Raw genomic sequence first — 24,135 nt, 5'->3', positions numbered from 1 at the left:
GAACTCTCCATTTAAAGAAAGGTGGAAACAATGGTTAGAAAACTATATATCGATGAAAGTAGAACAAACGAAGCAAATTCGGGCCACGAGGATAACCAATCGCGTCGAACAAACTCCAAAACGATCGCTCATCTTCTTCCTCTCGTTCTCTCGTCAAAAACCGCAAGTAGTAGTCTCTGATTGGATCGAGCGAGACAAGGAAGATCGAGACGAAATGGAATGCCACAGTCCCCTCTCGTTCTCCACGAACAGACGGAAGGAATGGAACCCTTGTTCTCCATCTATTTTACGACGTAGGGAAGGTGGCAGCACCATCCGGATGGTGAAAGTCCTTCGACGAAGAGGAAGGAGTGGTGGTGCACATATAGAGGGGCGAGAGGGCGCGGCTTGTCCAGACGCTCTTTGTCCTGACAACGACGATGACGGCGACGACGACGACGGCGGCAGCGGCCACGATGTCGCCAAAGTTCCTGTTCCTTCTTGGATCTCTCTTTCTGTTTGCCGGTGAGTACACACTGTTGCTACGTCTTCCTTATTTCCGTTTGCCCGTGTTTTATTCATCTGTATCAAACATCCACGCAACAAATCGGTTTCTCGATATTTTTAGAAAGTTCGATTCAAAGAACGTTGAAGCTTTGGATTAAGATCCGAAAAAGTATCTTAAAGTTTGAATTTAGATGGAAGTTGGAAGCGTTAGGAGTTGGAGGATTAAATTCCGAAGAGTTCTTAGAAGTTTGATGGCAGTTGAGACTGGATGATGTCGGATTTTAAATAATTTATTTGTTCGTTAAAGAGTTTTAGCAGAGCAGGAGATTCGGTAACGTTGGAATATCGTGTTTAGGGTGAAAGTTTGATCGGAAGATGGAGAATCTTTGATGATAAACATGATTTCTCGTCAAAGAGAAACACCTGGCCTTCTAGGCTCCGATTCTTCGAATGCCTGTTACAGGTGAAAGTTGCTTTCGACGTTTACAGAATTTCCTTCTGGACGAAACGAGTTTCCACGAGAACTTTCCGTTCGAGGATCCCTCGTAGTTTAACGTTATCGTTCCTCGGTCCTTCCGAATAATATACGACCCGTGTTACACTTCGATTTCAATGCAAAATTTCTATTATAACTTTAAAATAGACGACTTTCTAATTTCTAATTTTAGCGTTCTCCTAATTTTTCTCGATGGACGGAAAATTGTTTCTCCATTAATTACGTTTAAATTTCTTTTAATAAGTAGAACTTTTTAATCGGTGGAGATACTTATATAAATTAAACAAAGGCTAAAATGCGTTGCGGTAGTTTCACAATCGCCTTAGATGACTCGAGATCGATAGGTTCTTCGGCGCCATGAACGTTCTGGTGACTTCAACGATCGAAGCCGCGACAAGACATGTGAAACGGCTTCTTTAGTACAGCTACGTCAATTCGATCGCGACACCTCGACCGGTTAATGCCAGACTGACGATCGAAAGATCTTTTTTCAATACAAAATCGAAAGACTCTTCAATCCTAACAAACATTGAAAACATTCAAAACAATTTCGATATTATTCCCAAAAGGCAACTATTTAAAAAGTAAACTTCTCGACGATAAAATAAAATTCGTACACTTTAAGAAATAATCTTATCGTCTTATCGTCTCGTTGATACGATGAGATTCGTAAGACCATCTCGACCGATACAAAAGCTTTAACAAAGACAAGTTGTCCGGAAGTGGCGTTGATCACGATTACGGATCACGATTCGTGGTCGTGGATGAAGAAGAAGGCACGTTCGAGACTTGTTCGAACAAGGATGCTCGATTATGGCAGGAGGGGTAGAGGGAGAGACAGACAGAACCTACTTTAGAGAACCACTGTCGCTTCTCTCCCCACTCGTGTCTCGTTGCCCTGACATTTCCAAGACTTTCTACTTCTACGGGGGTTCACCGACCCCATCGTATTCGGTTTACGATCTCTAGAGATCGTGGCTTCCAACGATCGCGACATTTTCCTTATACGATCCTCACAATACCGATCTATGCCATTCTTATTCAAATGTCACGCGAACCGCTCTGTCGGTGACGTTTCCTTCGTTTTTTCTTCTAATTTGATTGCGGAGGTCCGTGAAAATAAAAAGCAGTAGGTGCGTGCTCCCTAGACGGTGCTCCATTAAGATTTGGATATTTGTGATCGAGAGACGAGATTATTTTCACGCTCCGTTTACATGTTTCCGTGTATCAAGAAAGACAAGAAAGAAAAGGAAAGATGAAACACGAGTGAAAAGTAAATTTAGTATTTGTTAACTTGCCAACGCTATTATAAAAGAAGGAAAACTAGGAACTTACACTTAATTTACAACCTAACTTATCGTTGGATTCTTTAATGGGACGAAGAAAGGAAGGAGCGATGTTGCGAAGTCACGTTAGAGATTGTGCTCGTGGATCGAGGAACGTTTATGTAATCGATGATAGAAAGTACGTAATTGTTAGTGGTCAAAGCCGGAGAGCGAGGCGTGGTATCTCTTTGCTTTCGAAGATCGCTTTTATTCGAAATAAGAAACGAGAAAAACAAGTTTTACGATTGTACTTAAACACCAGAAGTGGCAAATCCGTTAAAGCGACGAATTTCAGTTTTCTTCTTTCTATAATTGCTAAGAACATGTAAATTCCCACTTTTACTCTTAAACGAAAGCTATATATATTCGTTAAAGGATTTCTTGGTCGTTTAACAGCGTTTTTTAATCTCCAGGAACGCAGGTCAGAGCACAAGACGAGGAAGGGGCTGATGGAATTGACGCAAATGCCGAGGAATTATGCCAGGACAGGCCAGGAGACGAATACTTCCGGTTGAACGTCGAAGGAGACTGCCGTGACGTCGTGAGGTAAATTTCCATTAAATCGTCGTACCTAATTCTTATTTTTAAATCGTCGTACCTAATTCTTATTTTTAAATCGTCGTCTTTCAAATCAGAGATAAACATTTCGCATAAAGAAATTACTCGTGTTTCTAAAATCGATTGTACGAATCGAAGACGTCACGATCCTTCGTAATGGATCATAGTCGATTCTGCAGCGGGTAAATAACGCCGAAGGTCAGTGAAGTTAACGGTAGAAGCGGTATTTACGAGAAAGATCGATCGCGGAGGATCGGACGGCGAATTCCTGTCTTCGGTTCCTTCGCGATCGAATTCCGCGTCGGAAGGTTCAAGGCGAGCCTGATACCAGATACAGGACTCGCCTTCCAGCCGATGACGACAGACGGTGTATCCTGACTCATTCGAACGGATAAACTATTTCATCGTCAAGGACACGCGGGCAAAAATATTCTCAGAGTAAGAACGCAAGATCCTGTCGCGGAACGTCACGTATCCTGCAAGAATTCGACCAGTTCTTGCGAATCGTAAAATTTTCTTTCGATTCTTTTATCTTCGCTCGTCCTTTTATACGAATTATATTACAACTTTTTCTTTAGAATTCTTTAGGAAAGATTTATTCGCTTGGTTCTAGTGAGAATTCCTTCGCAAGCCTTGTGAATCTGTTTTTATTTCCGTTTTTATCGATTTTTGCGTGGGTTCGTTTATTGACAATATAGTGATAGGTTCTACGCATAGCAGGTATACGTACAGTGGGTGTCAGTCAGTATGCAGCCCATTGAATCTTTTGTATTTCGTTCACGATTGATAATGGACATTTGTTAAAAATAGATTTATTTTAGACTTTCTTTTTTACTGTTTCATAATTTTCAGTACGATCTATTCAGATTTCTACCATAGCCAGATACTATAAACTGTAAGAGGATTACAGCTTGTTACACGTGACGAAATATACTCCTATTCGATCTGACGAATACTCTGCAAAAATAATAGCATCGAAAAAAGAATAATAGCGAGGCTTTTTTTTAGCAGGGTTTTAAACCGTTCAAAAATTGGACGAGAACCACGAGTTAAATATTTTTTAAACTAGACAGAGTTAAACTTGAATCGCAGATGCGACAAAGCGAGCGAGATTGGGGTGACCAGATTGGCGACCGTACGATGCCCAACAGGTCTGGCATTCGACATCGAGCGTCAAACGTGCGACTGGAAAACGAACGTGAAGAACTGTGACCAACTCGAGAGTAAGCGACTCATTTTGATTGTTAAGTTTAACTGAGCGATTTGCTTTCTGTCCGACACGAACAGGTGCACGAAATCCGGCCTGAAGCAAATCACGTGTCCCAGTGGACTGGCCTTTGACTTGGACAAACAGACCTGCGACTGGAAGGGCAAAGTCACCAACTGTGACAAGCTCGAGAGTAAGTCGATGTATCGACCAGGTTGAGCCGACGTACCTGTCTCCGTTTCCGGTGTATCTATTCCTCGGGGAATGCGTTTATAATCGTTCAGGTGTTGAAAAGTTTCTAGTTTCGAGGGTTGTAATTTATACTTCTTTTTCCCATCGATTAATTTTCTATATAATCGAGGAACAGAAAAGTAGGGATAGGTCGGTTAAACGCAATTCCCTTGGAAAGAACACCATTTTGAGAAGATTTTTCTTTCCTCCTTCTATCAAGGATGATGAAAAATGTTTCATAAGATACGGAGAAGGCCGGTTCCTTCGTAGACTCGCAACGTAGCCCGCACCATTCGTAAGGTAGTACTAACGCACGATTATTCTCGCGCACGTTTGAGATTCATCCACGATCCTTCTCGTCTCCGAAAGAATAAAAAGAAAAGAAAAAAAAAACAGAAACGAAGATAAACGATTAACGTCATCCTTCACATCTTTTCATTAACTCTCTGCGTATCGTTCTATTTCCTGAAGATTTTACGTTCTTACCATCGAGTTCGGGCTGATTCGGGAGTTTTATTAACGAATTAATTAAGATTTTAATTTCGATGTTTCGTTAATTCTTAAACAAGTATATAAATCTCGGATTAAAATGAGAAAAGACTAGACTAACAAAGAACGAATATTCTTTCGCAAACTAAACGAAATTCTAATAATACGATATCGAAGTACATATAAAGTTGCAACGGAAATACCTGCAGTTTAAACGTTCAATGAAATCGAGTTTTCTATACTTTCTAAAGTCACGCAAAAGCGATTCATTCGCAAGTTTGCTGAAATTTTTCCACCTCGTCACGGTATCTCGTAGTTACGCGAACGGCACAAGTGCGAACGTTCGATACGTTCGCCGCAGTGAAAATACACGACCATTACATGCGAGACCACTTTCGAGACGTTGTAATCTGCAGTCCGGCCACTTTCGATTCGCGGCCCAGAGACTGGTTTCGATTTTGAGCGAAAGTGCAACTCGGGAGACGAGAAGCTCGTGCCTCGAGCGCGATCTAACCCAGTTTCCAGCTCATCGATGCCCTCTTCCTGATTGATTCACGCAATTTTCTCGATTCACATCGCATCACTAACACCGCGAATATACAAGCTTCATCCATCCCGCCGATTCTAATCTAGTTGCTTTCTAAACTGTCTAAATTTATTCATTAGGACATTCCGTGCCATCGGTATCGTTCCAATTTAAAAATTAAACAATCAAATTAAACGATCAAATTTTCCAAAATGTCTGGGTCCAATCGCGTAAAAGATACCGAAAGAAAAATATTCAAAGATTCGCCGTTCGTGTCGACTATTAAATCTAGATTCAACGTGAAAATAGAGTTATTCCGCGCTTCGATACGTCACGTATATCGATCTCCCGAGAACGATCCTCGGCACGCAATGACTTTTCAGCTTTATAGAATTCACGCTCACACGCTGTTGCACCTGTACATATCGACACCATATATACATACTACATACTCACACATCGACAGACGCACGATTCTTTCTCTTCGCGATCGCTCCAGGTACGAGGTAGCACGTTCTCAATCGCTGATCTCGCTCCTATTTTCTCTCTCCATCCCCCCTCCCTCTCTCACTCTCCCTCTCTCTCTTTCTGTCTCTCGTCTATCTGTCTCGCTATACATACGCATATATCACTCTTTCTCTTTTTCTTTTTCTTTCTCCCGTTATATTCTCTCTCTGTCTCTCTTGCTCTGTCTGTCCACATCCAGATCGGTTTCGCTTCGACGATCTGGCCTCCTTAGAACGGCTCCTTGTTATTTAGTCGACTCGTTCGCTTTTACCGCTCGAAACCTGTGCGAAGTATTCGAGCGATCAATCATATTAATTCTCTCCTTCCTTCTTTCTCTTTCTCACCGGATTAATCTCATCTTACCCCGTTGCGAACGCAGCGTTTTCCAGCTGCCGATCTCTATCTTCCTCTGTTCTCGCGCTGTAGCCATTCTTTTCTTTTTTTTCATTTCGCGCACTCGTTGTCGTCGCAACCGAGTCGAATTCCTCCGCTTCCGTTTCGAAGCGCGCGTCTCGGTTTGCCCGTGCTCACGCGAGACCTGTTTGCTCCGATTTGGTTTCGTGCGAGAAAAGAAACAGGCGATTGCTCACTTTCAAGGAAATGCAAATGACGCTTGGTTCGATCATCGAATCGTTCGCGCTTTAAACGGCGTTAGGCTTCATTTGCGATCAGAATTTGATAGATCGATTCACTTTGCACGCTGTTCAGCTTAATTTACGAGGAGAATTTTGTAGATTGTATCTGCTAGAAAATCTACAAACGTTTACGACGTTCGTTTTTTTCTTAGAAAGTTTTTGTTTCCAACGTTTCGATCCGTCTGGATTGGAACCGTATCGTAAAAACATTTAGAAAGTTAATTAACCAGACAGTTCTATAATATTCGAGAACATTATGTATATTGAACATTTTTATTCGTGGTACGTACCGTGAATTATCGATCTATTTACTTTACAGCCGATTGATTTTAATACACGGCGCAACCTCGTTCCTGTGTTCTGCCTTTCGAGCGTCAATGATCGTAACGATAAATCCTTGTTGCGTCAGAAACTATTAAAAAATGACCGATTTTTAATAAACTTGTAATTTCAAGCGAACTAGAAAGCTCGGTAAAGAAATATTACCTCTAATTAGAATAACTGAAACGAAAGAGGCGTAGAAGGTAAAGGAGAAAAATTACAGAGTTAATAATTCAACCGCGAAGATTATCTTGTTTCTTTTATGTTTCGAGCAAACTGCATTACGAGTTGAAAGCGCAGCGCCGCGAATGAAATTAAATCGGACCAGTCTCGTGTGCTCTCCGTCTATTTTTTTTTCTCTCTCTCTCTCTGCTCGCCATGTGTATGCGTGTACCTGTTTATACATGAGCCTGTATGTGGATATCTATGCGTGTATTGGTCCACTTGCAATTCTCTTTTCTCGCGCTCGTTCTCTCGACGCGTGGCACGTCGAGGCACCGTCTCACTTTTTATTTCTGCGCTGCCTGTTTTCGCCTTTCGCAACAGTCCATCTCTTCACCACGTATCTCTATTCTCTCTCATTATTATCTCAACAGTGCCTGCGTGTGTGTGTGTGTGTGTGTGTGTGTGTGTATCCATATTTCTTCTCATTTTATTTACAGTGACTCGCGAAAGTATTCGAAGATTTAGCATAGGAAATATTTATGAACATATTACGTATATTATACAGAATATTTCGTATAGTGTACATGATATATTCAGGAAAAGTTTTTACAAATATTCGGATACTTTCGTAAGTCGATGTTTTTATTCGTAATAAATCATGGAATTAGCTACGTGCGAATCGCTGCGAGCCAACGATACAAACGATACTCTCGACGTGAACTCTTCTCGTGATGGGCAACGTTAGCTCGTCGATGTTTCGTCTCTCCAACACTCTGCCTGTCGCCATTTCGTGTCTTTCGTTCCGTCGTATTCCCAACGATCTTGAAGGTTTCTCGAGCAAAGAATTCGCCGGAGAAATCTGCGGTTCTTTTTGGAAGATCTTCAAGACCGATTCACGAGGATTTTCTTTTATTAAATTTTCTAATTCGTTTCCTTCGTCACGCCCATCACGTCGGTTCTGCTGCGCTTTTCCAGTCGCGAGGCGACTAGAAATCAGAGGGAAATTCCTCGAACGAAAAGGAATTGAAGAGAGGCTAACGAAAAGGCCGGTTGAACGCAGTGGCGTAGGAACTGTTAACGCAAGGCCAAACCAAATCCTCTGATGAATTGCTTAATACCTTCGTGATTTAGCTCGCGCCGTGAATAACAGCGCATCGTGTATATCCTTTACAAATAGCCAGAATAACGACGAATAAACAACGCGAACAAACAGATACAAGTAAGGAACATGGTATCTCACTATAGTATTCCAAAGTTAATTTCGTTACATTCACGATCGAAGACAATCACGAGGGTGTTAAGAAAGCTGTCCACATCTGTACGTAAAGTCCACATGTACATAGATACCAGATTACACTGGCAGGAAACCGTAACTGGACGTACAAGATGTAATTAGTCCGATACTTAATATCCAAGCTGGCGAGGTACCGTAGCTTTGGGTCACAATTAATCCCGCACAGTAACAAACCTTTAACCCTACCAAAGATTTTCCATGCAGAAAATAAATCGGTTATTCTAATATTATAGTATCCTATCCTGTAAGTAGTTTTAACTACGAGACCTGTTATTTCCATTGATAGAGGGTTAATCGATCTCTTCGGGAATATATTTCTCCAAGTAGTGTCACAGGTTCCTGCGCCACTGGTGAGCGCGCCACGATCTTTTGTACATAAATTGGGCGAAGTAAAAGTAGAAGTTACAGCTATGGTGAACGCCAATGGTCCCGTAGTAGCGATTGGTTGTCGCGTATCAGCCGACAAGTCGGCCCGTTAACGAGGATTACGTTTGCAGAGCCGCGTAAGGTGTTGCCCATCCTGAGGACCGACGAACCAGTCTGCCCCGAAGGGAAATTGTCGTGCGGCAACGGCGAGTGCGTGGACAAGGAGCTCTTCTGCAACGGTAAACCCGACTGCAAGGACGAATCCGACGAGAATGCGTGCAGTAAGTGTCGATTTAATCGATTCGCGATCGCAATCCGCGCTTCTTTTGGTCACAAGTGCGGATAGCGAGGTATAGCAATCGGTGACTTTCGATGCGAGGAAAATCTGTCGATACGTTACAGTGGAAGCTTTGAACGTCAATCCTTTAAATTCGAATTTCTGTTTTCTCAATATCGCTTTAACGATCTCGCAAGAAAAGATGGTATAATTGAACTTTAACGCAGTACGTCCACTACAATGAACAATGTCGTAATGATTTTATACTTGTTTTATACGTAATTTTACGCTTTGATAATTATGCAAATTGATGCGTGTACAAATCACATACGCTCGTCGTTGACCAACAATGTATCAATACTACGCGTAGTTTTAATTTTTCTATGAAAATTGAACATCAGAGACGTACATCCTCTCTCGAGAGTCTTCAAAATTCCCTAAGGATTGTTTATTAACCTTCACCACATCTTCCCCCGCAGCTGTGGAAACCGATCCAAATCGCGCGCCAGACTGCGATCCAACGCAATGCGTGCTCCCCGATTGCTATTGTTCCGCCGATGGAACCAGGATCCCCGGAAACATCGAGCCGTCCCAGGTACCCCAAATGATCACGATCACTTTCAACGGAGCCGTGAACGTAGATAACATCGACCTGTACGAAGAGATCTTCAATGGCCAACGTCAAAACCCTAACGGATGCCAGATCAGAGGCACGTTCTTCGTCTCTCACAAGTACACAAATTACTCCGCCGTTCAAGACCTTCACCGTCGTGGTCACGAAATCGCGGTGTTCTCTTTGACCCACAAAGACGACCCACAATATTGGACCCAGGGAACCTACGACGACTGGCTGGCAGAGATGGCTGGAGCTAGACTCATCATAGAACGTTTCGCAAACATCACCGACGGTTCTATTATCGGAATGAGGGCTCCGTATCTTCGCGTGGGCGGTAACAAACAATTCGAAATGATGGCTGACCAATTCTTCGTCTACGACGCCTCCATCACGGCTTCGTTGGGTCGTGTACCCATCTGGCCGTACACTTTGTACTTCAGAATGCCACACAAATGCAATGGAAACGGTGGAAACTGTCCATCAAGATCGCATCCTGTTTGGGAGATGGTGATGAACGAATTGGACAGAAGAGACGATCCCACTTTCGACGAGTCTCTGCCCGGTTGTCACATGGTGGACTCTTGCTCGAACATTCAGACTGGAGAACAATTCGCCAGGCTCCTCAGACACAACTTTAACAGGCACTTCAACAGCAACAGGGCACCGCTCGGTCTTCACTTCCATGCCTCGTGGTTGAAGAGCAAGAAGGAGTATAGGGAGGAATTGATCAAGTTCATCGAGGAGATGTTGGCCAGGAGCGACGTGTATTTCGTTACCATGGTTCAGGTGAGTGAGTTTGATCGCGATTTGAAGGAATGTCTGATCTGCGAGGATGAAATTGCCTAGAAATACCGTGCGATATGAGTTGGTTCAGAATTGGATAAACGGCGGCTCTAATAGCAGTTTATATTTGAAGAAATTGTACTTTGGTATTTGTTTCTTGGATAGAACATTTCTCGAAACGTCTTTGACGTTTAATTAATTAGCATTTATCGCAAATTTTAAACGAAACCATGAAGACGGAAACACAACATATTATTTAAAAATATTATATTTCGCGATACTAGATACATTTTGAATATTATTTTAAAGAATTATATTTTAAACTATTGGAAAACCTAAAAATTATTCAAAGCGTCTTTGAGAATCGCATTGTCTTTCCTTTAAACAACTTAAGCGGAGATTATATTTAATTCCGCAGAGATTCCCCAAGACTGTTATTACGAGTCTCTTAGCTTATTCCAATTTATCTGCCGGTTTCAATCTCACCGCTTCACGACGTTTCTCATTCATGATCCATCAAGCCTCGGGCTTGCTTTTATTTATTTCGCTTTGCGTCGATTTATTTTCCGCTTTCAATATAGTCACGCGATACGAACTCTCTCTCTCTCTCTTTCTCTCTGTATTTCTCTGACTGCTCCACTGTATTTGTAGGATCTTATACGATCGACTCGTAGACCACCGAAAATACTTGCGTTAGTTTCGTACTCGTTCGATTCTCGAACACGATTCCTATTTTGATTACTCTTATAAAATAAAAACGGTAGATTAAACGTGAGTATCTTTCTTATTACATCGAAGAAAATTAGAAAATTAAATGACAGTAACATTAGATTAAATACGTTGGTGTCAAATTTGCTCGCTAAATCAGATTTCGAGACAATCTCAAAAATGTAATTAAATATAAACAATCAACCAAATGGCTCGATAATAAGCTAACGATCTTATACCGAGCGATAACAAATCTCTCTAACACTCAGAAAGATATGAACACCGCAAACAGGTCACTTTTGTCAAAAATTAATTTCGCGCCCCGTCTGACCAAATACATTCTCGTTCTACTTGCCACTAATCGAGCGAATACAAACTCGTAATACATAAACCCTTTTCCAGATTGGCCGAGCTACTTGAATTCAAGTTCACGTTCATATAAGTCAATTTGCTTCAATTATCGTTTGTTTGAATACAAACTAACGGGTTTTTAACGGATAGCTAAAATAGCATTGCCATTTATACTTATATCATTTATATGTCTTATGGAGAAGAATATCACAATTTAAAAACTGTTTTAATCCTCTTTCTATAGTTAACAGTACATATAAACAATATTTCATTAGACGTTCGCAAAACTCAAAGGTTATGATTCACATCAATTATAGAACGAAATAATATTTTTTGAACAATTCAATTATTAATAACTTCCTACTTCAAATTTTCAATTTTGAGCCAAGAGAAAGACATTATAGCCAAGTTATTTCAGCCAACGTTTGCCTAGAATCTCGTCTGACTATATACCTTCTCATACCACTTGCAGGTAATCAAGTGGATGCAAACTCCGACAGAACTCTCGGCACTGAGGGACTTCCAGGATTGGAAAGAAACCTGCGACGAGAAGGGCCAGCCCTACTGTTCTCTTCCTAATGCCTGTCCCTTGACTACCAGAGAACTTCCTGGCGAAACTCTTCGCTTGTTCACATGCATGGAGTGCCCGAATTATTACCCGTGGCTGCTCGATCCCACTGGCGACGGTTTCACCGCGAACAAATGAGCACTTCATGGTTGAGATCTATAGATCGTGTGGCGCGTGTTCCTAAGAGAAACCACGCTAAAGTAACGCATCAAAAGGCTTTCCCTCGAAGAACACGCGTCGAACCGTCGCGCGGAAAACGTGTCGCGAACGGAAATAAGAAATCTCTTACCATAATCGACTTGACGTTGTCTGGTTGATTTCAATTTCGAAACGAGAAACAAGTGCAGTAGGATTCTGATGTATTTTATTATATGCGGATAAGTTAGAAATTCTTCGTGAGTTGAGATGTTTTTTCTTTTTATTGTGATATTATTGAAACGGAATTTTATAAGTGGGATAACCGTTAAATTATCATTTTTGTGGGATTCTTGAGTTGTATTCGTGTTATTGTGACAGAAGAGTATCGTGGGTCTGAGTTCCCCTAGCAAACGTTCGCGAAACGTTTCTGTGGCCGATTATGGTGATCGAAAGAAATGAAAAGAGAACGAAGAGCTTGTTTTTCCGTAGCATAGGGGAACAAGTTCTTCGATTAAGCTTATTCATCTTTGTACATAACCACCGTATCCTTGCCCTCCCGATCCTTATCCCTTTCTTCTGCGGGACGTTGTACGTATTGATCCATCGATCGGTATCGTCGCAGCGCGCCGAACCGTGTACACTGTACACTTGGTTAACGTTAGTGCTTAAGAGACGCGTGAGAGTAATTAAGTAATTCTTAGAGTCTTTATTAAAGTATTTCACAATAAACGTTGTACGAAACTAAGGACTTTTTCGAATTTTTTTCCAGACCTGTTGAATATATAAAGTGATTTCGTGATGCAAATGGCAAGCTCGTGATAAATATGTCGAAAATGTAGAATCCTTCCTCCTGGTTGTATCACGATTAAGGAATTGGCCTGCATAAAACCGAAATTTTTTCTACCTATTCCCAGAATTTTCAAAAACCTCGACTTTTAATAACATAATAACGATAATTGATCATTTACATTCTTGTTTCTTGAAACTAGCTTTTGATATTATACAAGAATTGATTCTTGATAATCTTAAAATAATATTTATTTAACATATATTTTAGATAAAGAATGAAAAAGATTGAAGCATAAATTTTATTTCCTCTACGATATGATCTCTAGCTGCATTTTTCTCTTTTCGAACGCTTCTTCGTAACATTCCACATGGTAACCGATCTATTCGATGCAAAAAGGAAACGGTAAAAAAGTGAAAAACGAAGGAGTCAATTTCGGAAACTTTCGATTGGAAGGAAATTTAATTATTCGACACGATACGTTCTCCACAGCCTTGAGAGTTATTGGTAGGCGCCAGCTTTAAGGTCGTAAAATGTCATTACTGACTCGTCCTTCCCCTTCCCATGGAAAACCCCGGGGGCACCTTTCTATTTTGGACAACATTCCTTTTCGATCACGAGTCCTGTATCGTCGCTTAAATAAGCAAACATTCCTTGCACTTTCTTTGAACTGACAAACAGAAACGGAATTTTTTATTTTTGCTTCTTAATAAAAATACCTTGTATTTATCTTCCAGATTTTTCTCATTTGTTTACATATTTGCTTTGTTTACTTACATTTTCTGACTTTTAATTTTGCACAATTATGTGTTCATATTTATTTAAATTTTCTCAATTTGTTTATTTGAATAACAATAAAAATTGAAATTTCAGTTTAGAAATTCAAATTTAAATCTCTTAAAAAAATCGGAAGAGGGTAAGTAAAAACGTACAAGTTTGATTTTCAACTTAACAAAGTATATTTGCCCAGTACTTGTTCTATGGCAACGTTTTCCTTAAATGGAAAATTATTGTTTCCCGCGAAATGCATTATAAAATTGATAAAATTTCATGTGATGCATGCATACTATTTATACTTGACCAGCTTGGCTTAATCTAAATTTCAAAGTGGACCAATCACAATATGTTTCTTATTTGAACATAGTGATCAAAGAATGGAATAAAACTAAAACTTTAATACTATGGCGCATACATAAAATTTCACGCTCGACATCTATATTCCATTATACACGTGAGCAATGCACAGACACAATTCACATAAATGCAATAAAAGTCAAAATGAGCTGAGCCTTTTGTACCAAAAGAAACCGTATAAATTGGTCTTAAAGTGTAAGAGATATATGAGAAGAAAAAGTAGCTATTTGTGTGTCCAAGCACAAACTTATTTAGAAATATCTATTTACAATTATGTTTATCAAAGAATTTATCTAATGTAGAGTAGTTGCTCATCGCAGCATCACTTCATTTGTTTTAACATTAATTGAACGAACGAGGTTCTAAACACACGGACAATCTCGCACGTGAATTATTTACTACCGAACAAATTATAGCTAGTAATGTCTATTGTCACAAAAATCGTGCACACGTGTTCATAAAATCGAACAGATTATTACACCTTCCTTCCCATACTATCAATAACATTTGTAAACATCTGTGAAAGTTCGATGTATGATATTAAAATACCCTAGGCAAAGTACTTGGTATTAAAGGTATATTCTCTCAGGTCATATTCCGAGATAACTACAGAAAATGAACGCTCCACAAATACTAAGGACAATCAGTATAATGACGAACCAGAATGGTAGTGTGTCTATAACAGAAAAATTTGTCAAACGTTAAGATTGCCAAAACGATATAAGGATGAATAAAAAGATTATTTAATTACTTACGTCTAAACGGTATGCTATGTATACAGATTTTGTTATCCACAGAAATGCTGACAACCGCAGTTTCAGTGTTACTAGCGATAGTAGGACCATCTAGCTTGGTTGGTAAGAATTCTAGGCCAGTTACAAACATACTATGTGCACCAGGTACGTGCAAAGCTCTCCTCAAACTGAATGCAATGTATATGTCCACGCTACCAGAGAACATTGTTCCAACTGCCACAAACTTTCCATCGTCCGAGACTGCCAAAGCAGACAGGGTTTCTTTATATGGTACCATCTTGACAACACTTCCAGACTCCACATCCCACATTTGAAGAAAACTAATATTCTTTCCAACCACTGCATTGGAGAGCATAAAGAGTTGAGCTTTTGATTTGTCCTCCTCCAGCTTCCTAAACCTGCACCTTTTGTACATATATTTCAATCCATTTGGGGGTGACCAAGTTAAGTCCTTGGATTTAGAACCATTGCTCACATTCCATAGAAACGCTTTGCCATCCTTTGCTACGCTTGCGATCAGTGTACTGTCTGGACTGAAGTCTATGTCGTCTATTTCTTTCGTGTGAGCATCTAGATCATGTAGTTTGTGTAATTGTGGAAATTTCCATAGTCTTATATGACCATCCGTGCCACCAGTGACCATGAATCTTCCATTTGAATTTATTCTAACGATCCTCTGAAGTGGTTCTTCCTCGCTGCAGAAATTTTTCATATTTAGAACAATTATTTTAGGAAACTTTGCGCATTTTTATAAAAATATAGTTACCTGAAATCTGTTTGTACACTATCTGCTGGCTTTACTATCAATTGAAGTTTCTTGCTCTTAATGTTTGAATTGTCATCCTTAATTTCCTCTATCCCTTCTTCAGGCTTAACAGTTTCTTCTACTTTATCTATGTTTTTTCTATGTCTAATGCCTTCCTTAGAATTACTGCTGGCTCCTTTAACAACCTCACCATTCTTCATATTCACCACTTTACTACTCACATCGTACAATTGACAGTGACTCTCTTGACCAGCTGCAATCCAGATCCTTTTTTGATCACTGTACGTTGTACAGTTCATAACAACACTGGGACCTGTTTCATGTCTGGTCACTTCCTCCGCAACGAACTGAGATCCATTGTGAGACAATTCAAATATTTCCTGTTCATGAAGAATGATTCAATTTAAACAAATTATGAAATTACTTTCATTTTTGATATGTATGTAAGAATGACTAAAAAAGAAGGAATTCTTACAAAGCCATTAGCAACCCCAGTCTTCGAGGATCCTCCACCACCACCGACCAAGATATGCCTACCCGTCAACATTTGCAGCGTATACAGCGGGAAATTCACCCTGGCCAGCAGGTCACAATTATTTCTCCTGGAAGGCATATTGTTTCCAATTGTTACACCAGGACAAACGTTCTTGCTTTCGTCACTGTCGTCTAGACAGGTGTCTATTGATAGCCAAGCATCATGACTAGGCTAGAAAACCGAACTTCCGTCGAGTTTCCCAATTTTTTTTACAAGTAACGAACGACAGTTACGAGACTCGAGTCTCACTCGACTCACGCACGCACGCTCAACACGGTTACGGTAAGTCTTTCATAAAAACAGACGACTAGACGACAAAACAGTGATGAACACGTATTCAATACTGTATTAATTTGTTTTTTGAACGCGCTACGAGGTGGCTGTACTGTGATCTTCCAAGTAGACAGTTCGATATCGCGAATTTCTGCGATATCGCAAACATCAAGATGGCTGGCACCATTGTACGTTGTTTTCAGCTCCCAAGGAGACAATTGGGTAAGATTTGATGCTATTGTGTTTAATTTGTAACCATATTCACGACGTTCACGTCATTCAAGGCCAACCACGATGTAGGGAACATCGATGTTCCGATGCTTTTCACATTTAAGAAGAATTTTGATGTTTTACATTGTCGTTGAAACGAGGTTATGTAATGAACAAATTTTGTTATGATTTTAAGGTTTCCTTGGGTCACCGTTGAGTAGCCAGCAGCAAAGAACATTTGCCGATGCCGCGCCCGAAGGGAAGGTGCGTGTATTTTATTCCCGCTTTAATTAGTGTTTGTCGTATTAAAATAACGTAAATATGGAACGATTTGTGTTATTATCGTTTTTCTTAGAAAAAGGGTGGCCCCCTGGCTGACCAGGATCGTATCTTCACAAATTTGTATGGTAGACATGATTGGAGATTACAGGGTGCTCTGAAAAGGGGAGATTGGTATAAGACCAAGGAGATTATAGAAAAAGGTGCAGACTGGATCATTAATGAGATTAAGGTATCTGGTCTGAGAGGCCGTGGAGGTGCAGGTTTCCCATCTGGCATGAAATGGTCCTTTATGAACAAGCCCTCTGATGGAAGACCAAAATACCTGGTAGTTAACGGTGATGAGGGTGAGCCTGGCACCTGCAAAGATCGTGAAATTCTACGCCACGATCCTCACAAGCTAGTAGAAGGTTGCTTAATTGCTGGCCGTGCTATGGGAGCTTGTGCAGCTTACATTTATATTCGTGGTGAATTTTATAACGAAGCGTCAAATATGCAAGTCGCCATTGCAGAAGCTTATCAGGCAGGCCTGATTGGCAAGAATGCTTGTGGCTCTGGCTATGATTTTGACATCTTTGTGCAAAGAGGAGCAGGAGCGTACATTTGTGGAGAAGAAACTGCCCTCATTGAGTCCATCGAAGGAAAACAGGGAAAGCCTAGGCTAAAGCCACCTTTTCCAGCCGATGTTGGATTATTTGGGTGCCCTACCACTGTCACAAATGTCGAAACCGTCGCTGTTGCCCCTGTATGTAATTATCGTATATTTAACGCTATTAGGAAATATACACACACATAGAAAATTTTAATTCTAAAATAGAAATTTCAATATATAGACTATATGCCGACGAGGCGGAGCGTGGTTTGCGTCATTCGGTCGTCCACGCAATCACGGAACTAAATTATTTAACATCTCGGGACACGTGAACAATCCATGCACTGTGGAAGAAGAAATGTCCATTCCTCTGAAGGAACTCATTGAAAGGCATGCTGGTGGAGTAATCGGTGGATGGGATAATCTGTTAGGTGTGATTCCAGGTGGATCTTCCACTCCGGTCATTCCCAAAAGGTACTTATATATATTTGAATACCAACTGGGAATAAGAGTCTATAGCACATATTGGTCAAAATTGAGTTAACAGCTATAATTACGCTCGTATGGTGTTGCAGCGTATGCGATACAGTGTTATTAGACTTCGATGATCTCGTTAGAGTACAGAGCTCATTTGGTACCGCAGCTGTGATCGTGATGAACAAACAGACTGATATTATTAAAGCTATTACGCGTCTTATCAGTTTTTATAAGCACGAATCTTGCGGTCAGTGCACTCCGTGCCGTGAAGGAATAAGTTGGATGTATAAAATCATGAGAAGGTACAAAAATAGTTCTATTTGTTAGCTCCTTTTATTTTATTTAAAAAAGAAATAAATTATATATTGGATATCATGTAACGAATATCTGTCTAGGTTCGCCCAAGGACAAGCGGAAATACATGAGATAGATATGCTATGGGAGTTGACCAAGCAGATTGAAATGCATACTATTTGCGCTTTGGCAGATGGTGCAGCGTGGCCAGTTCAGGGACTGATCAGACATTTCAGACCGGAAATAGAAGCACGTATTAAAGAACGCAAGCAAGCAGTGTCCAATTAAAATAAAGGTAGAGAAACTAGAAATCAGTGAACGTTTTAGTATTTATCCATCGCGAAATAGTCGATTGTAAGAAGTGCGAATATATATATATCTGTAAAATATTGTACTTATTTACAGTATATATAAGTCGAACAATGCAAAATGCGATGTTGTTGAATTTCCTATATAATTTTGCCGATGTAAATCATTTTCAACTTTCGATAATCTAGTAAATAAAATAGATAGAATGTAATTTGTCTGTATTAATATAGAAGCAGACATAATTTTTCGAGGTAATTCGATAATTTTTTACACGCTGTAATAGGAGGAAAAATAATTTGGAAAGTATTCGTTCTCTAATGGAAACTGAACGTGAAACGCGATATTTTACAATATCTTTATAATTTGAAGAATATCGGGAAATTAAAGTAAAACTAAAGTAAAAGGTACTCAAAGAGAATTGTGATTTTATTTCAATGATAGCGGAATCCAAGAAAATAACAGCTTCTAATCTTGTTTGAAATAACATCGATCTTATTCGTTCTCACTGAAAATCCGAGATACAGCGAACGCTAAATCATAGCATATAATGTGACAGTTCTGTTCCTGTATATTTGAACAAAATGTACAGGGTGATCCGATTACTAAATTTTTAATAAATTCCTTACTCAAGGAATACAATTTTAATTATGATTCCAAAATAATGACAGAGGAGATTACCTAACATCGTCACTGAATCATCCTGTACATCTCAACCTCCAAGTAATCGCATGTAACATTTTTATCGCGTCAAAATATGTGTTGTATACATTATTCTTTCTTACATAGAATATTTCCAGAATGCAAAATATCATGTTTAAAATATTCAATACTATTAAGTACATTTTTGGATCGAATAAAGTAAAGAAGGCGTGTGAAAGGAGATGGAACGACTACGATGAAACAAAGATCGACAAAAAGATAAAGGGTACATTGGCACACGATGTGTATACCGAACGATACTTTACATTTATTCGTTCATTATACAAGAAAAAAGTTATTCTAGCTCTAACGTTTCCGCTGACTACGGATACAGACAATAATATCGCTCAGATTACGGTACAATGTGCGTATACAATATACAATATATATATGTATATACATACAAAAGCGTTCGCTCGATTTACAGACCGATGTCTTTCTCTTTCATTCTCTCTTCCTCTCTCTCTCTCTCTCTCTCTCTCTCTCAACACACACACACTCACTCACTCTCTCTCTCTCTCTCTCTCTTTCGCTCTCTCACACATTCTCTCTCCTCCTTTTTCTCCTTTTGTCTCTGTGCTATCAAGTCGAGACTGTCTTTTGGAGTTTCTCCTTTCGTCCTTACTCTTTTCTCTTTTTTTATTCCTTTTTTCTCTTTGTCTTTCTTTCATTCGATATATATTCGAGAGTTAGTTCTTCCCTTCTTTTTCTTTTACTTAAATAAAATTAAGCTAGCTGTTACAATATCGGGAGAGCTTGCTATATTGTTTCTTTTTTTTTTCTTCTTTCATTTTGTCTCTCGCCGCAAGCTATCCCGTTGGGTTAGTAAGCGCACACACTGTCTTTTATGATAGGTCCGTTATTACGTTATCTCCCTCCTACTTCTATCTATCTAAAATCTCTGTTCACTGATCTCTGTTTTGCCTGTTGCTTACAAGAATCCGGAGAGGTAACGAGAACCGTGTCTTCTCATCCTGTTCCATTCTCTCATTCGATAATTTATTTAATAGCTCGCGATTATTACAAAGCTTTCGTATAAAAGATGGTTTTTGTTCCCTTCTTGCGATTTCAACTTCAACGTTGTTGGCGTTTATGTAAACGTTATGTTCTCTCGAGCACGTCTTCTACCGTTAGGATCCACTTTCTTCTAACTTCCTCCGAAACTTCTCCAAAAGAACGCAATTTACGAAACTGAGTCACACGAATCGCATAATCCGCTTGAAACTATCCATTCTCCGTGTATTATTCAATGAGCCATAAGACGGGTTACCAAATGATATAATATTTGAATGAAAAAAGAACCGATCGAAGCTTCAGTGAAAGGGTTCGTACGATCTTCTATCAGAAGAAGAAAAATGAATAGAAATGATACAGCGGGATGTAAAAGGATATGTGATACAATCAAATGACAACAAGCTTCATCTTTGGCCCAGAATATAATTCTTTCAAACAATTAAAAGATCCGAAAGGTTTACCATTCTCATCACCTCTTCCAGATATCCCGAGCACGCGATAAAAGCCTATGTATAGCCCCGCTAAAGGAGACGAACGTGACTCGTAGCAAAATAATGTACGACGTTAATCTCGTTATTTCACTCGCTCGATTGTACTTGTTGCAAGTCCTGCCATTTGGACGCGGTCTTATTCGACGCGCGGGAACAAGGTACACGTACACGATATGGCTTGAAAGAAGCTCTCTCTTTCCCTCTCTCATACATATACACACACATACATTTATTATTTTTCACTCCATCTCCGATACACTCGCTCTCGTTCGCCGGACGCGCTCGCTCTCTTTGGCATGATCGTTGGCTATATCCTCCTGGCAAGATCACGCTTATTGTTGGAGACCTCTGCCGCTGGACCTGCGCCACTATTTAGTTTCCTGCATATATAATCAGCCATAAAAATAGACGCGTCTCTATTGCAGTTTCCTACGTCAGCCCCTTGTCTGCGCGGTTCTCGAGGATGGACGCTGGTCGATGATAATTCTTAAACATTCTTGACCTTTTCACAGTAGCAACAGAATAGTAAATTCAGAACGAACGATTCAAAGAACAATTATCCCTTTTTACCCTTCGAATTTTTTGCGTTTCTGGTATTGCATATAAAAGAATACGTATAAAAATACGTACTTTTAACCTTTTACAAGAAATAAATATTAATAACGTTATTTGATAACATTCGAAAAGCACAGATGAAAAGGACCCAAGTATCTCAAGCTATACCGTTAAGGGATTAAACAATTTTCTATCACGATCTTGTCTTTTTTATTCTAGTTTGCGTCTAGTTCACGTTTGTGAAAGAACAAGTGGATGGATGGTGATTGTGGAGATTTCTGGAACGGTTGTTAAAGGTAAGACGTTATTGAAAGCATGGTAGAATGGAAGTTATTAGTCGTAGAATTGAATTTTGCTGATCTAAGGGGCTCTGGGTAGCTTGGATCAGGGAATGACGTTACTGTAGCTATTCTACGTTTAGATAATCTGATTAAGAAATACACAGAAGATCGTTTGCCATAACTATGGAAAGGTGACTGCAGGCGTTTCTAATTAAGGGAACGAGGGTAGATCGCTTTGCGTTAAGGGGTTTGCGGTACTCTGTAATACAGTTTCCATAATACATTTCAAAGTTTCGTTATGTCTCTCGATTGATAGAACGAAGCATTTGTTACATAACTGATAAACATTATTTAATCCCCTTTGATAAAAGGGAAAAGGGAAACATAAAATAGCAATCGTCTTCGTTAAATGGCGTTACTAATTGCCCATGATATTTCGAAGGAACTATTTCGATCTTGCATATTCTACCGATAGAAAGTAAAAAAGAAAAGAAAAAAATAAACAAAGAAGATCCATAAAAGGGACTCGGTTTCGAGCGTGCTTTCCTTCGAGATCAGAAGCATAAAGATTCCCAGTCGCAGGGGACCTGAGCAACAGAAAAGACCGTCGGCTTTCCTTGTTCCCATCTGCGTCATAAATCAAGGACACGAACGATAACGATCCATTCCGGCTTTCGCGGTTGACAGTTGCATCAATCTTCTCTCGTGCGCGCACCAGTGGCAGTGACTGTTCGATCGACCCGTTTACAGAACCGATCAGGATCGTTTCGTGCCACGTTGATGCTTCGATCTTTTTACGCTATTCATCGGTGCATCCTGGACGAGAATCTACACTTCCCCATGGGATAACCACAATACCACCGATTCAGATCGAATCACGCGAATTCTAATCGATGCTACGTTATTCTAAGTCAGGATTGTGTAATGGTTCTTGGGAGGACAGAATTATGGGCAGTGATGTCACATATCTCGTGGAATAAGTTTGATAACGAAGCGAATGAAATTCTATAAGCAAATTTCATCAACTATAAATCGTTCGATTATCCTCTTTAACGTAAAGCTGTAAAATTATAAAAAAGATAATCTCGTATGATGTACGACCGTCGCTTCGTATCGACTCTCTAATATCAATAGCGAGTAAATTATGGCGCAAAAGGAGTTGGCAAACAGCACTCTACCCTGTGCAGCTCTGTTCTAGATCGATCGCGCGTCGCAACAACGGATGAACGCGTCAGGGATCAAGGACGGCCTGAAACGTTCCTGGAAGATTCGTCGGAACACCTGCAGGCTGTCTCACGCAAACTTTCGCTTCGTCTCATACCAATTAACTCTGTGACGCTCATAGTTCGCCATCCATCAATCTTCCTCGTTTATGATCTACGACGTTCGGAATACCACGGGTGAACCTGCCATTCGTTGAGAATCATCCTGGAAACGATCCCGACAGATTCACCGCGATATTGCCGGCGCGAAGAGCCTCGAATATCAGCGCAGACCAGACGCGACACCAATCTCGGAGGACCAACCGAGAGGTCTCTCGTTTGTTCGCGAGTCCAGCGACCTGGTCACAGGGATGGGTACATGTACGATGGTCGAGATCGCTCGCTGGCGGATGGAAGGCACGGGGTAAGGATATCAAAAAGGGATACGAAGGGTGATGACAGCTCGTTTCGATGCTTCGTGGACCGGAACTATCGGTCTTCTTCGGTCCAGTCGCTGGCTGCCCAAGCCGGAAGTGGAGTCTCATATTCCCAGCCTGGACCGCAGTAGCGCCACGCGTGCAGGTACATGACCAAATCGGATGGTTTCGGGTCTCTGTACTTCACTTTGCACTCGTAGCAGTGCGGATCTACCGTCATCTTGTCGTTCGTGAAACTAGAATCCGGCGGCTCTGATCCGGTCTGCGTGCCTACCGTCACCTTCAGCGATTGTTCCTGTTGCTGTTGCTGTTCCTCCTCGCCTAGGCCAGGCGTTGAGGATGGAGAAGATCCATCCTTGTCGTTGCTCAACGACACGCGTTCCTCTATGTCTAATTTTGGCTTGAACAGACTCATCTCCGAATCTCCATCCATGCCAAGCCAATTCTCTGCGTTGTGGATGCTGATCAGATCTCTGACCAGCTCCTGATCGGTCTTCCCGATGTTACCACCCTTTCCTTTCTCAGGACCAAATACAACGTGATTGTAGAGAGGATCGTTTACCACTGGATAGCCCAGGTATTGAAGATGCACACGGATCTGATGCATTCGTCCCGTTTGAGGCTTGCATAGCACCACGGACGACTTGCCGTTGTAGCTGAGGCGCTTGAAACGGGTTACGCAGTCCTTCCCTTTCTCGGAGACTTTGCACACGCCGATCTTGTAGGATACTACCTCGATCGGCTCGGAGCAGACCACTTCCTCTTCGGGGAACTCGCCTTCCACTCTGCAGACGTATTGCTTGTGAACCTGAAATAAGAACGTATGTGTTTATTGGATATTACTAGGTTATTCTAAGTTGCAATTCCTCCTATAAATTTCTCAATTTATCTTTCAGGACCAATGGAAGATAACTTTCAAAAGGGCTGCCAGATTGTGATAATTTTTCTGATATCAGTGCGATCTATTAGAGTATTCGATTTTATAGGAAATGGAACAA

The 24,135-nt window shown here is 40.5% G+C and overlaps 4 protein-coding genes across 7 annotated transcripts in view; 2 read left to right on the top strand and 2 right to left on the bottom strand.

Annotated features, from left to right (window-relative positions):
- Nucleotides 1-375: 375 nt before the first annotated feature.
- Nucleotides 376-13,650, top strand: LOC122572793 (chitin deacetylase 1). The gene is made up of 6 exons (XM_043738241.1): nucleotides 376-504; nucleotides 2,721-2,853; nucleotides 3,958-4,088; nucleotides 8,738-8,887; nucleotides 9,363-10,285; nucleotides 11,814-13,650. Exons 1-6 carry the CDS (start codon nucleotides 420-422, stop codon nucleotides 12,045-12,047), a joined length of 1,656 nt encoding a protein of 551 aa, XP_043594176.1. The 5' UTR covers nucleotides 376-419; the 3' UTR covers nucleotides 12,048-13,650.
- A 119-nt stretch (nucleotides 13,651-13,769) lies between these two features.
- LOC122572796 (prolactin regulatory element-binding protein) lies at nucleotides 13,770-16,354 on the bottom strand. Its single transcript, XM_043738246.1, has 4 exons — nucleotides 15,965-16,354; nucleotides 15,490-15,869; nucleotides 14,724-15,418; nucleotides 13,770-14,644 (listed from the first exon to the last, which is right to left on the bottom strand). Exons 1-4 carry the CDS (start codon nucleotides 16,100-16,102, stop codon nucleotides 14,559-14,561), a joined length of 1,299 nt encoding a protein of 432 aa, XP_043594181.1. The 5' UTR covers nucleotides 16,103-16,354; the 3' UTR covers nucleotides 13,770-14,558.
- A 48-nt stretch (nucleotides 16,355-16,402) lies between these two features.
- Nucleotides 16,403-18,669, top strand: LOC122572795 (NADH dehydrogenase [ubiquinone] flavoprotein 1, mitochondrial). The gene is made up of 6 exons (XM_043738245.1): nucleotides 16,403-16,519; nucleotides 16,704-16,771; nucleotides 16,863-17,531; nucleotides 17,620-17,852; nucleotides 17,954-18,157; nucleotides 18,251-18,669. Exons 1-6 carry the CDS (start codon nucleotides 16,471-16,473, stop codon nucleotides 18,435-18,437), a joined length of 1,410 nt encoding a protein of 469 aa, XP_043594180.1. The 5' UTR covers nucleotides 16,403-16,470; the 3' UTR covers nucleotides 18,438-18,669.
- A 734-nt stretch (nucleotides 18,670-19,403) lies between these two features.
- Nucleotides 19,404-24,135, bottom strand: part of LOC122572791 (RNA pseudouridylate synthase domain-containing protein 2-like) — a 172,807-nt gene continuing 168,075 nt past the window's right edge. For all 4 annotated transcript variants that reach the window (XM_043738237.1, XM_043738239.1, XM_043738238.1 and 1 more), the window contains one exon: nucleotides 19,404-23,945. In XM_043738237.1, the coding sequence (XP_043594172.1) occupies nucleotides 23,190-23,945 (756 nt within the window). In that variant the 3' untranslated portion in view covers nucleotides 19,404-23,189. The remainder of the gene's footprint in view (nucleotides 23,946-24,135) is intronic.

Source organism: Bombus pyrosoma, linkage group LG11 (assembly GCF_014825855.1).
Source record: "Bombus pyrosoma isolate SC7728 linkage group LG11, ASM1482585v1, whole genome shotgun sequence".
Classification (NCBI taxonomy): Eukaryota; Metazoa; Arthropoda; class Insecta; order Hymenoptera; family Apidae; genus Bombus; species Bombus pyrosoma.
The sequence above is the reverse complement of the archived record's forward strand: the minus strand, read 5'-3'. Positions and strand labels throughout refer to the sequence as shown.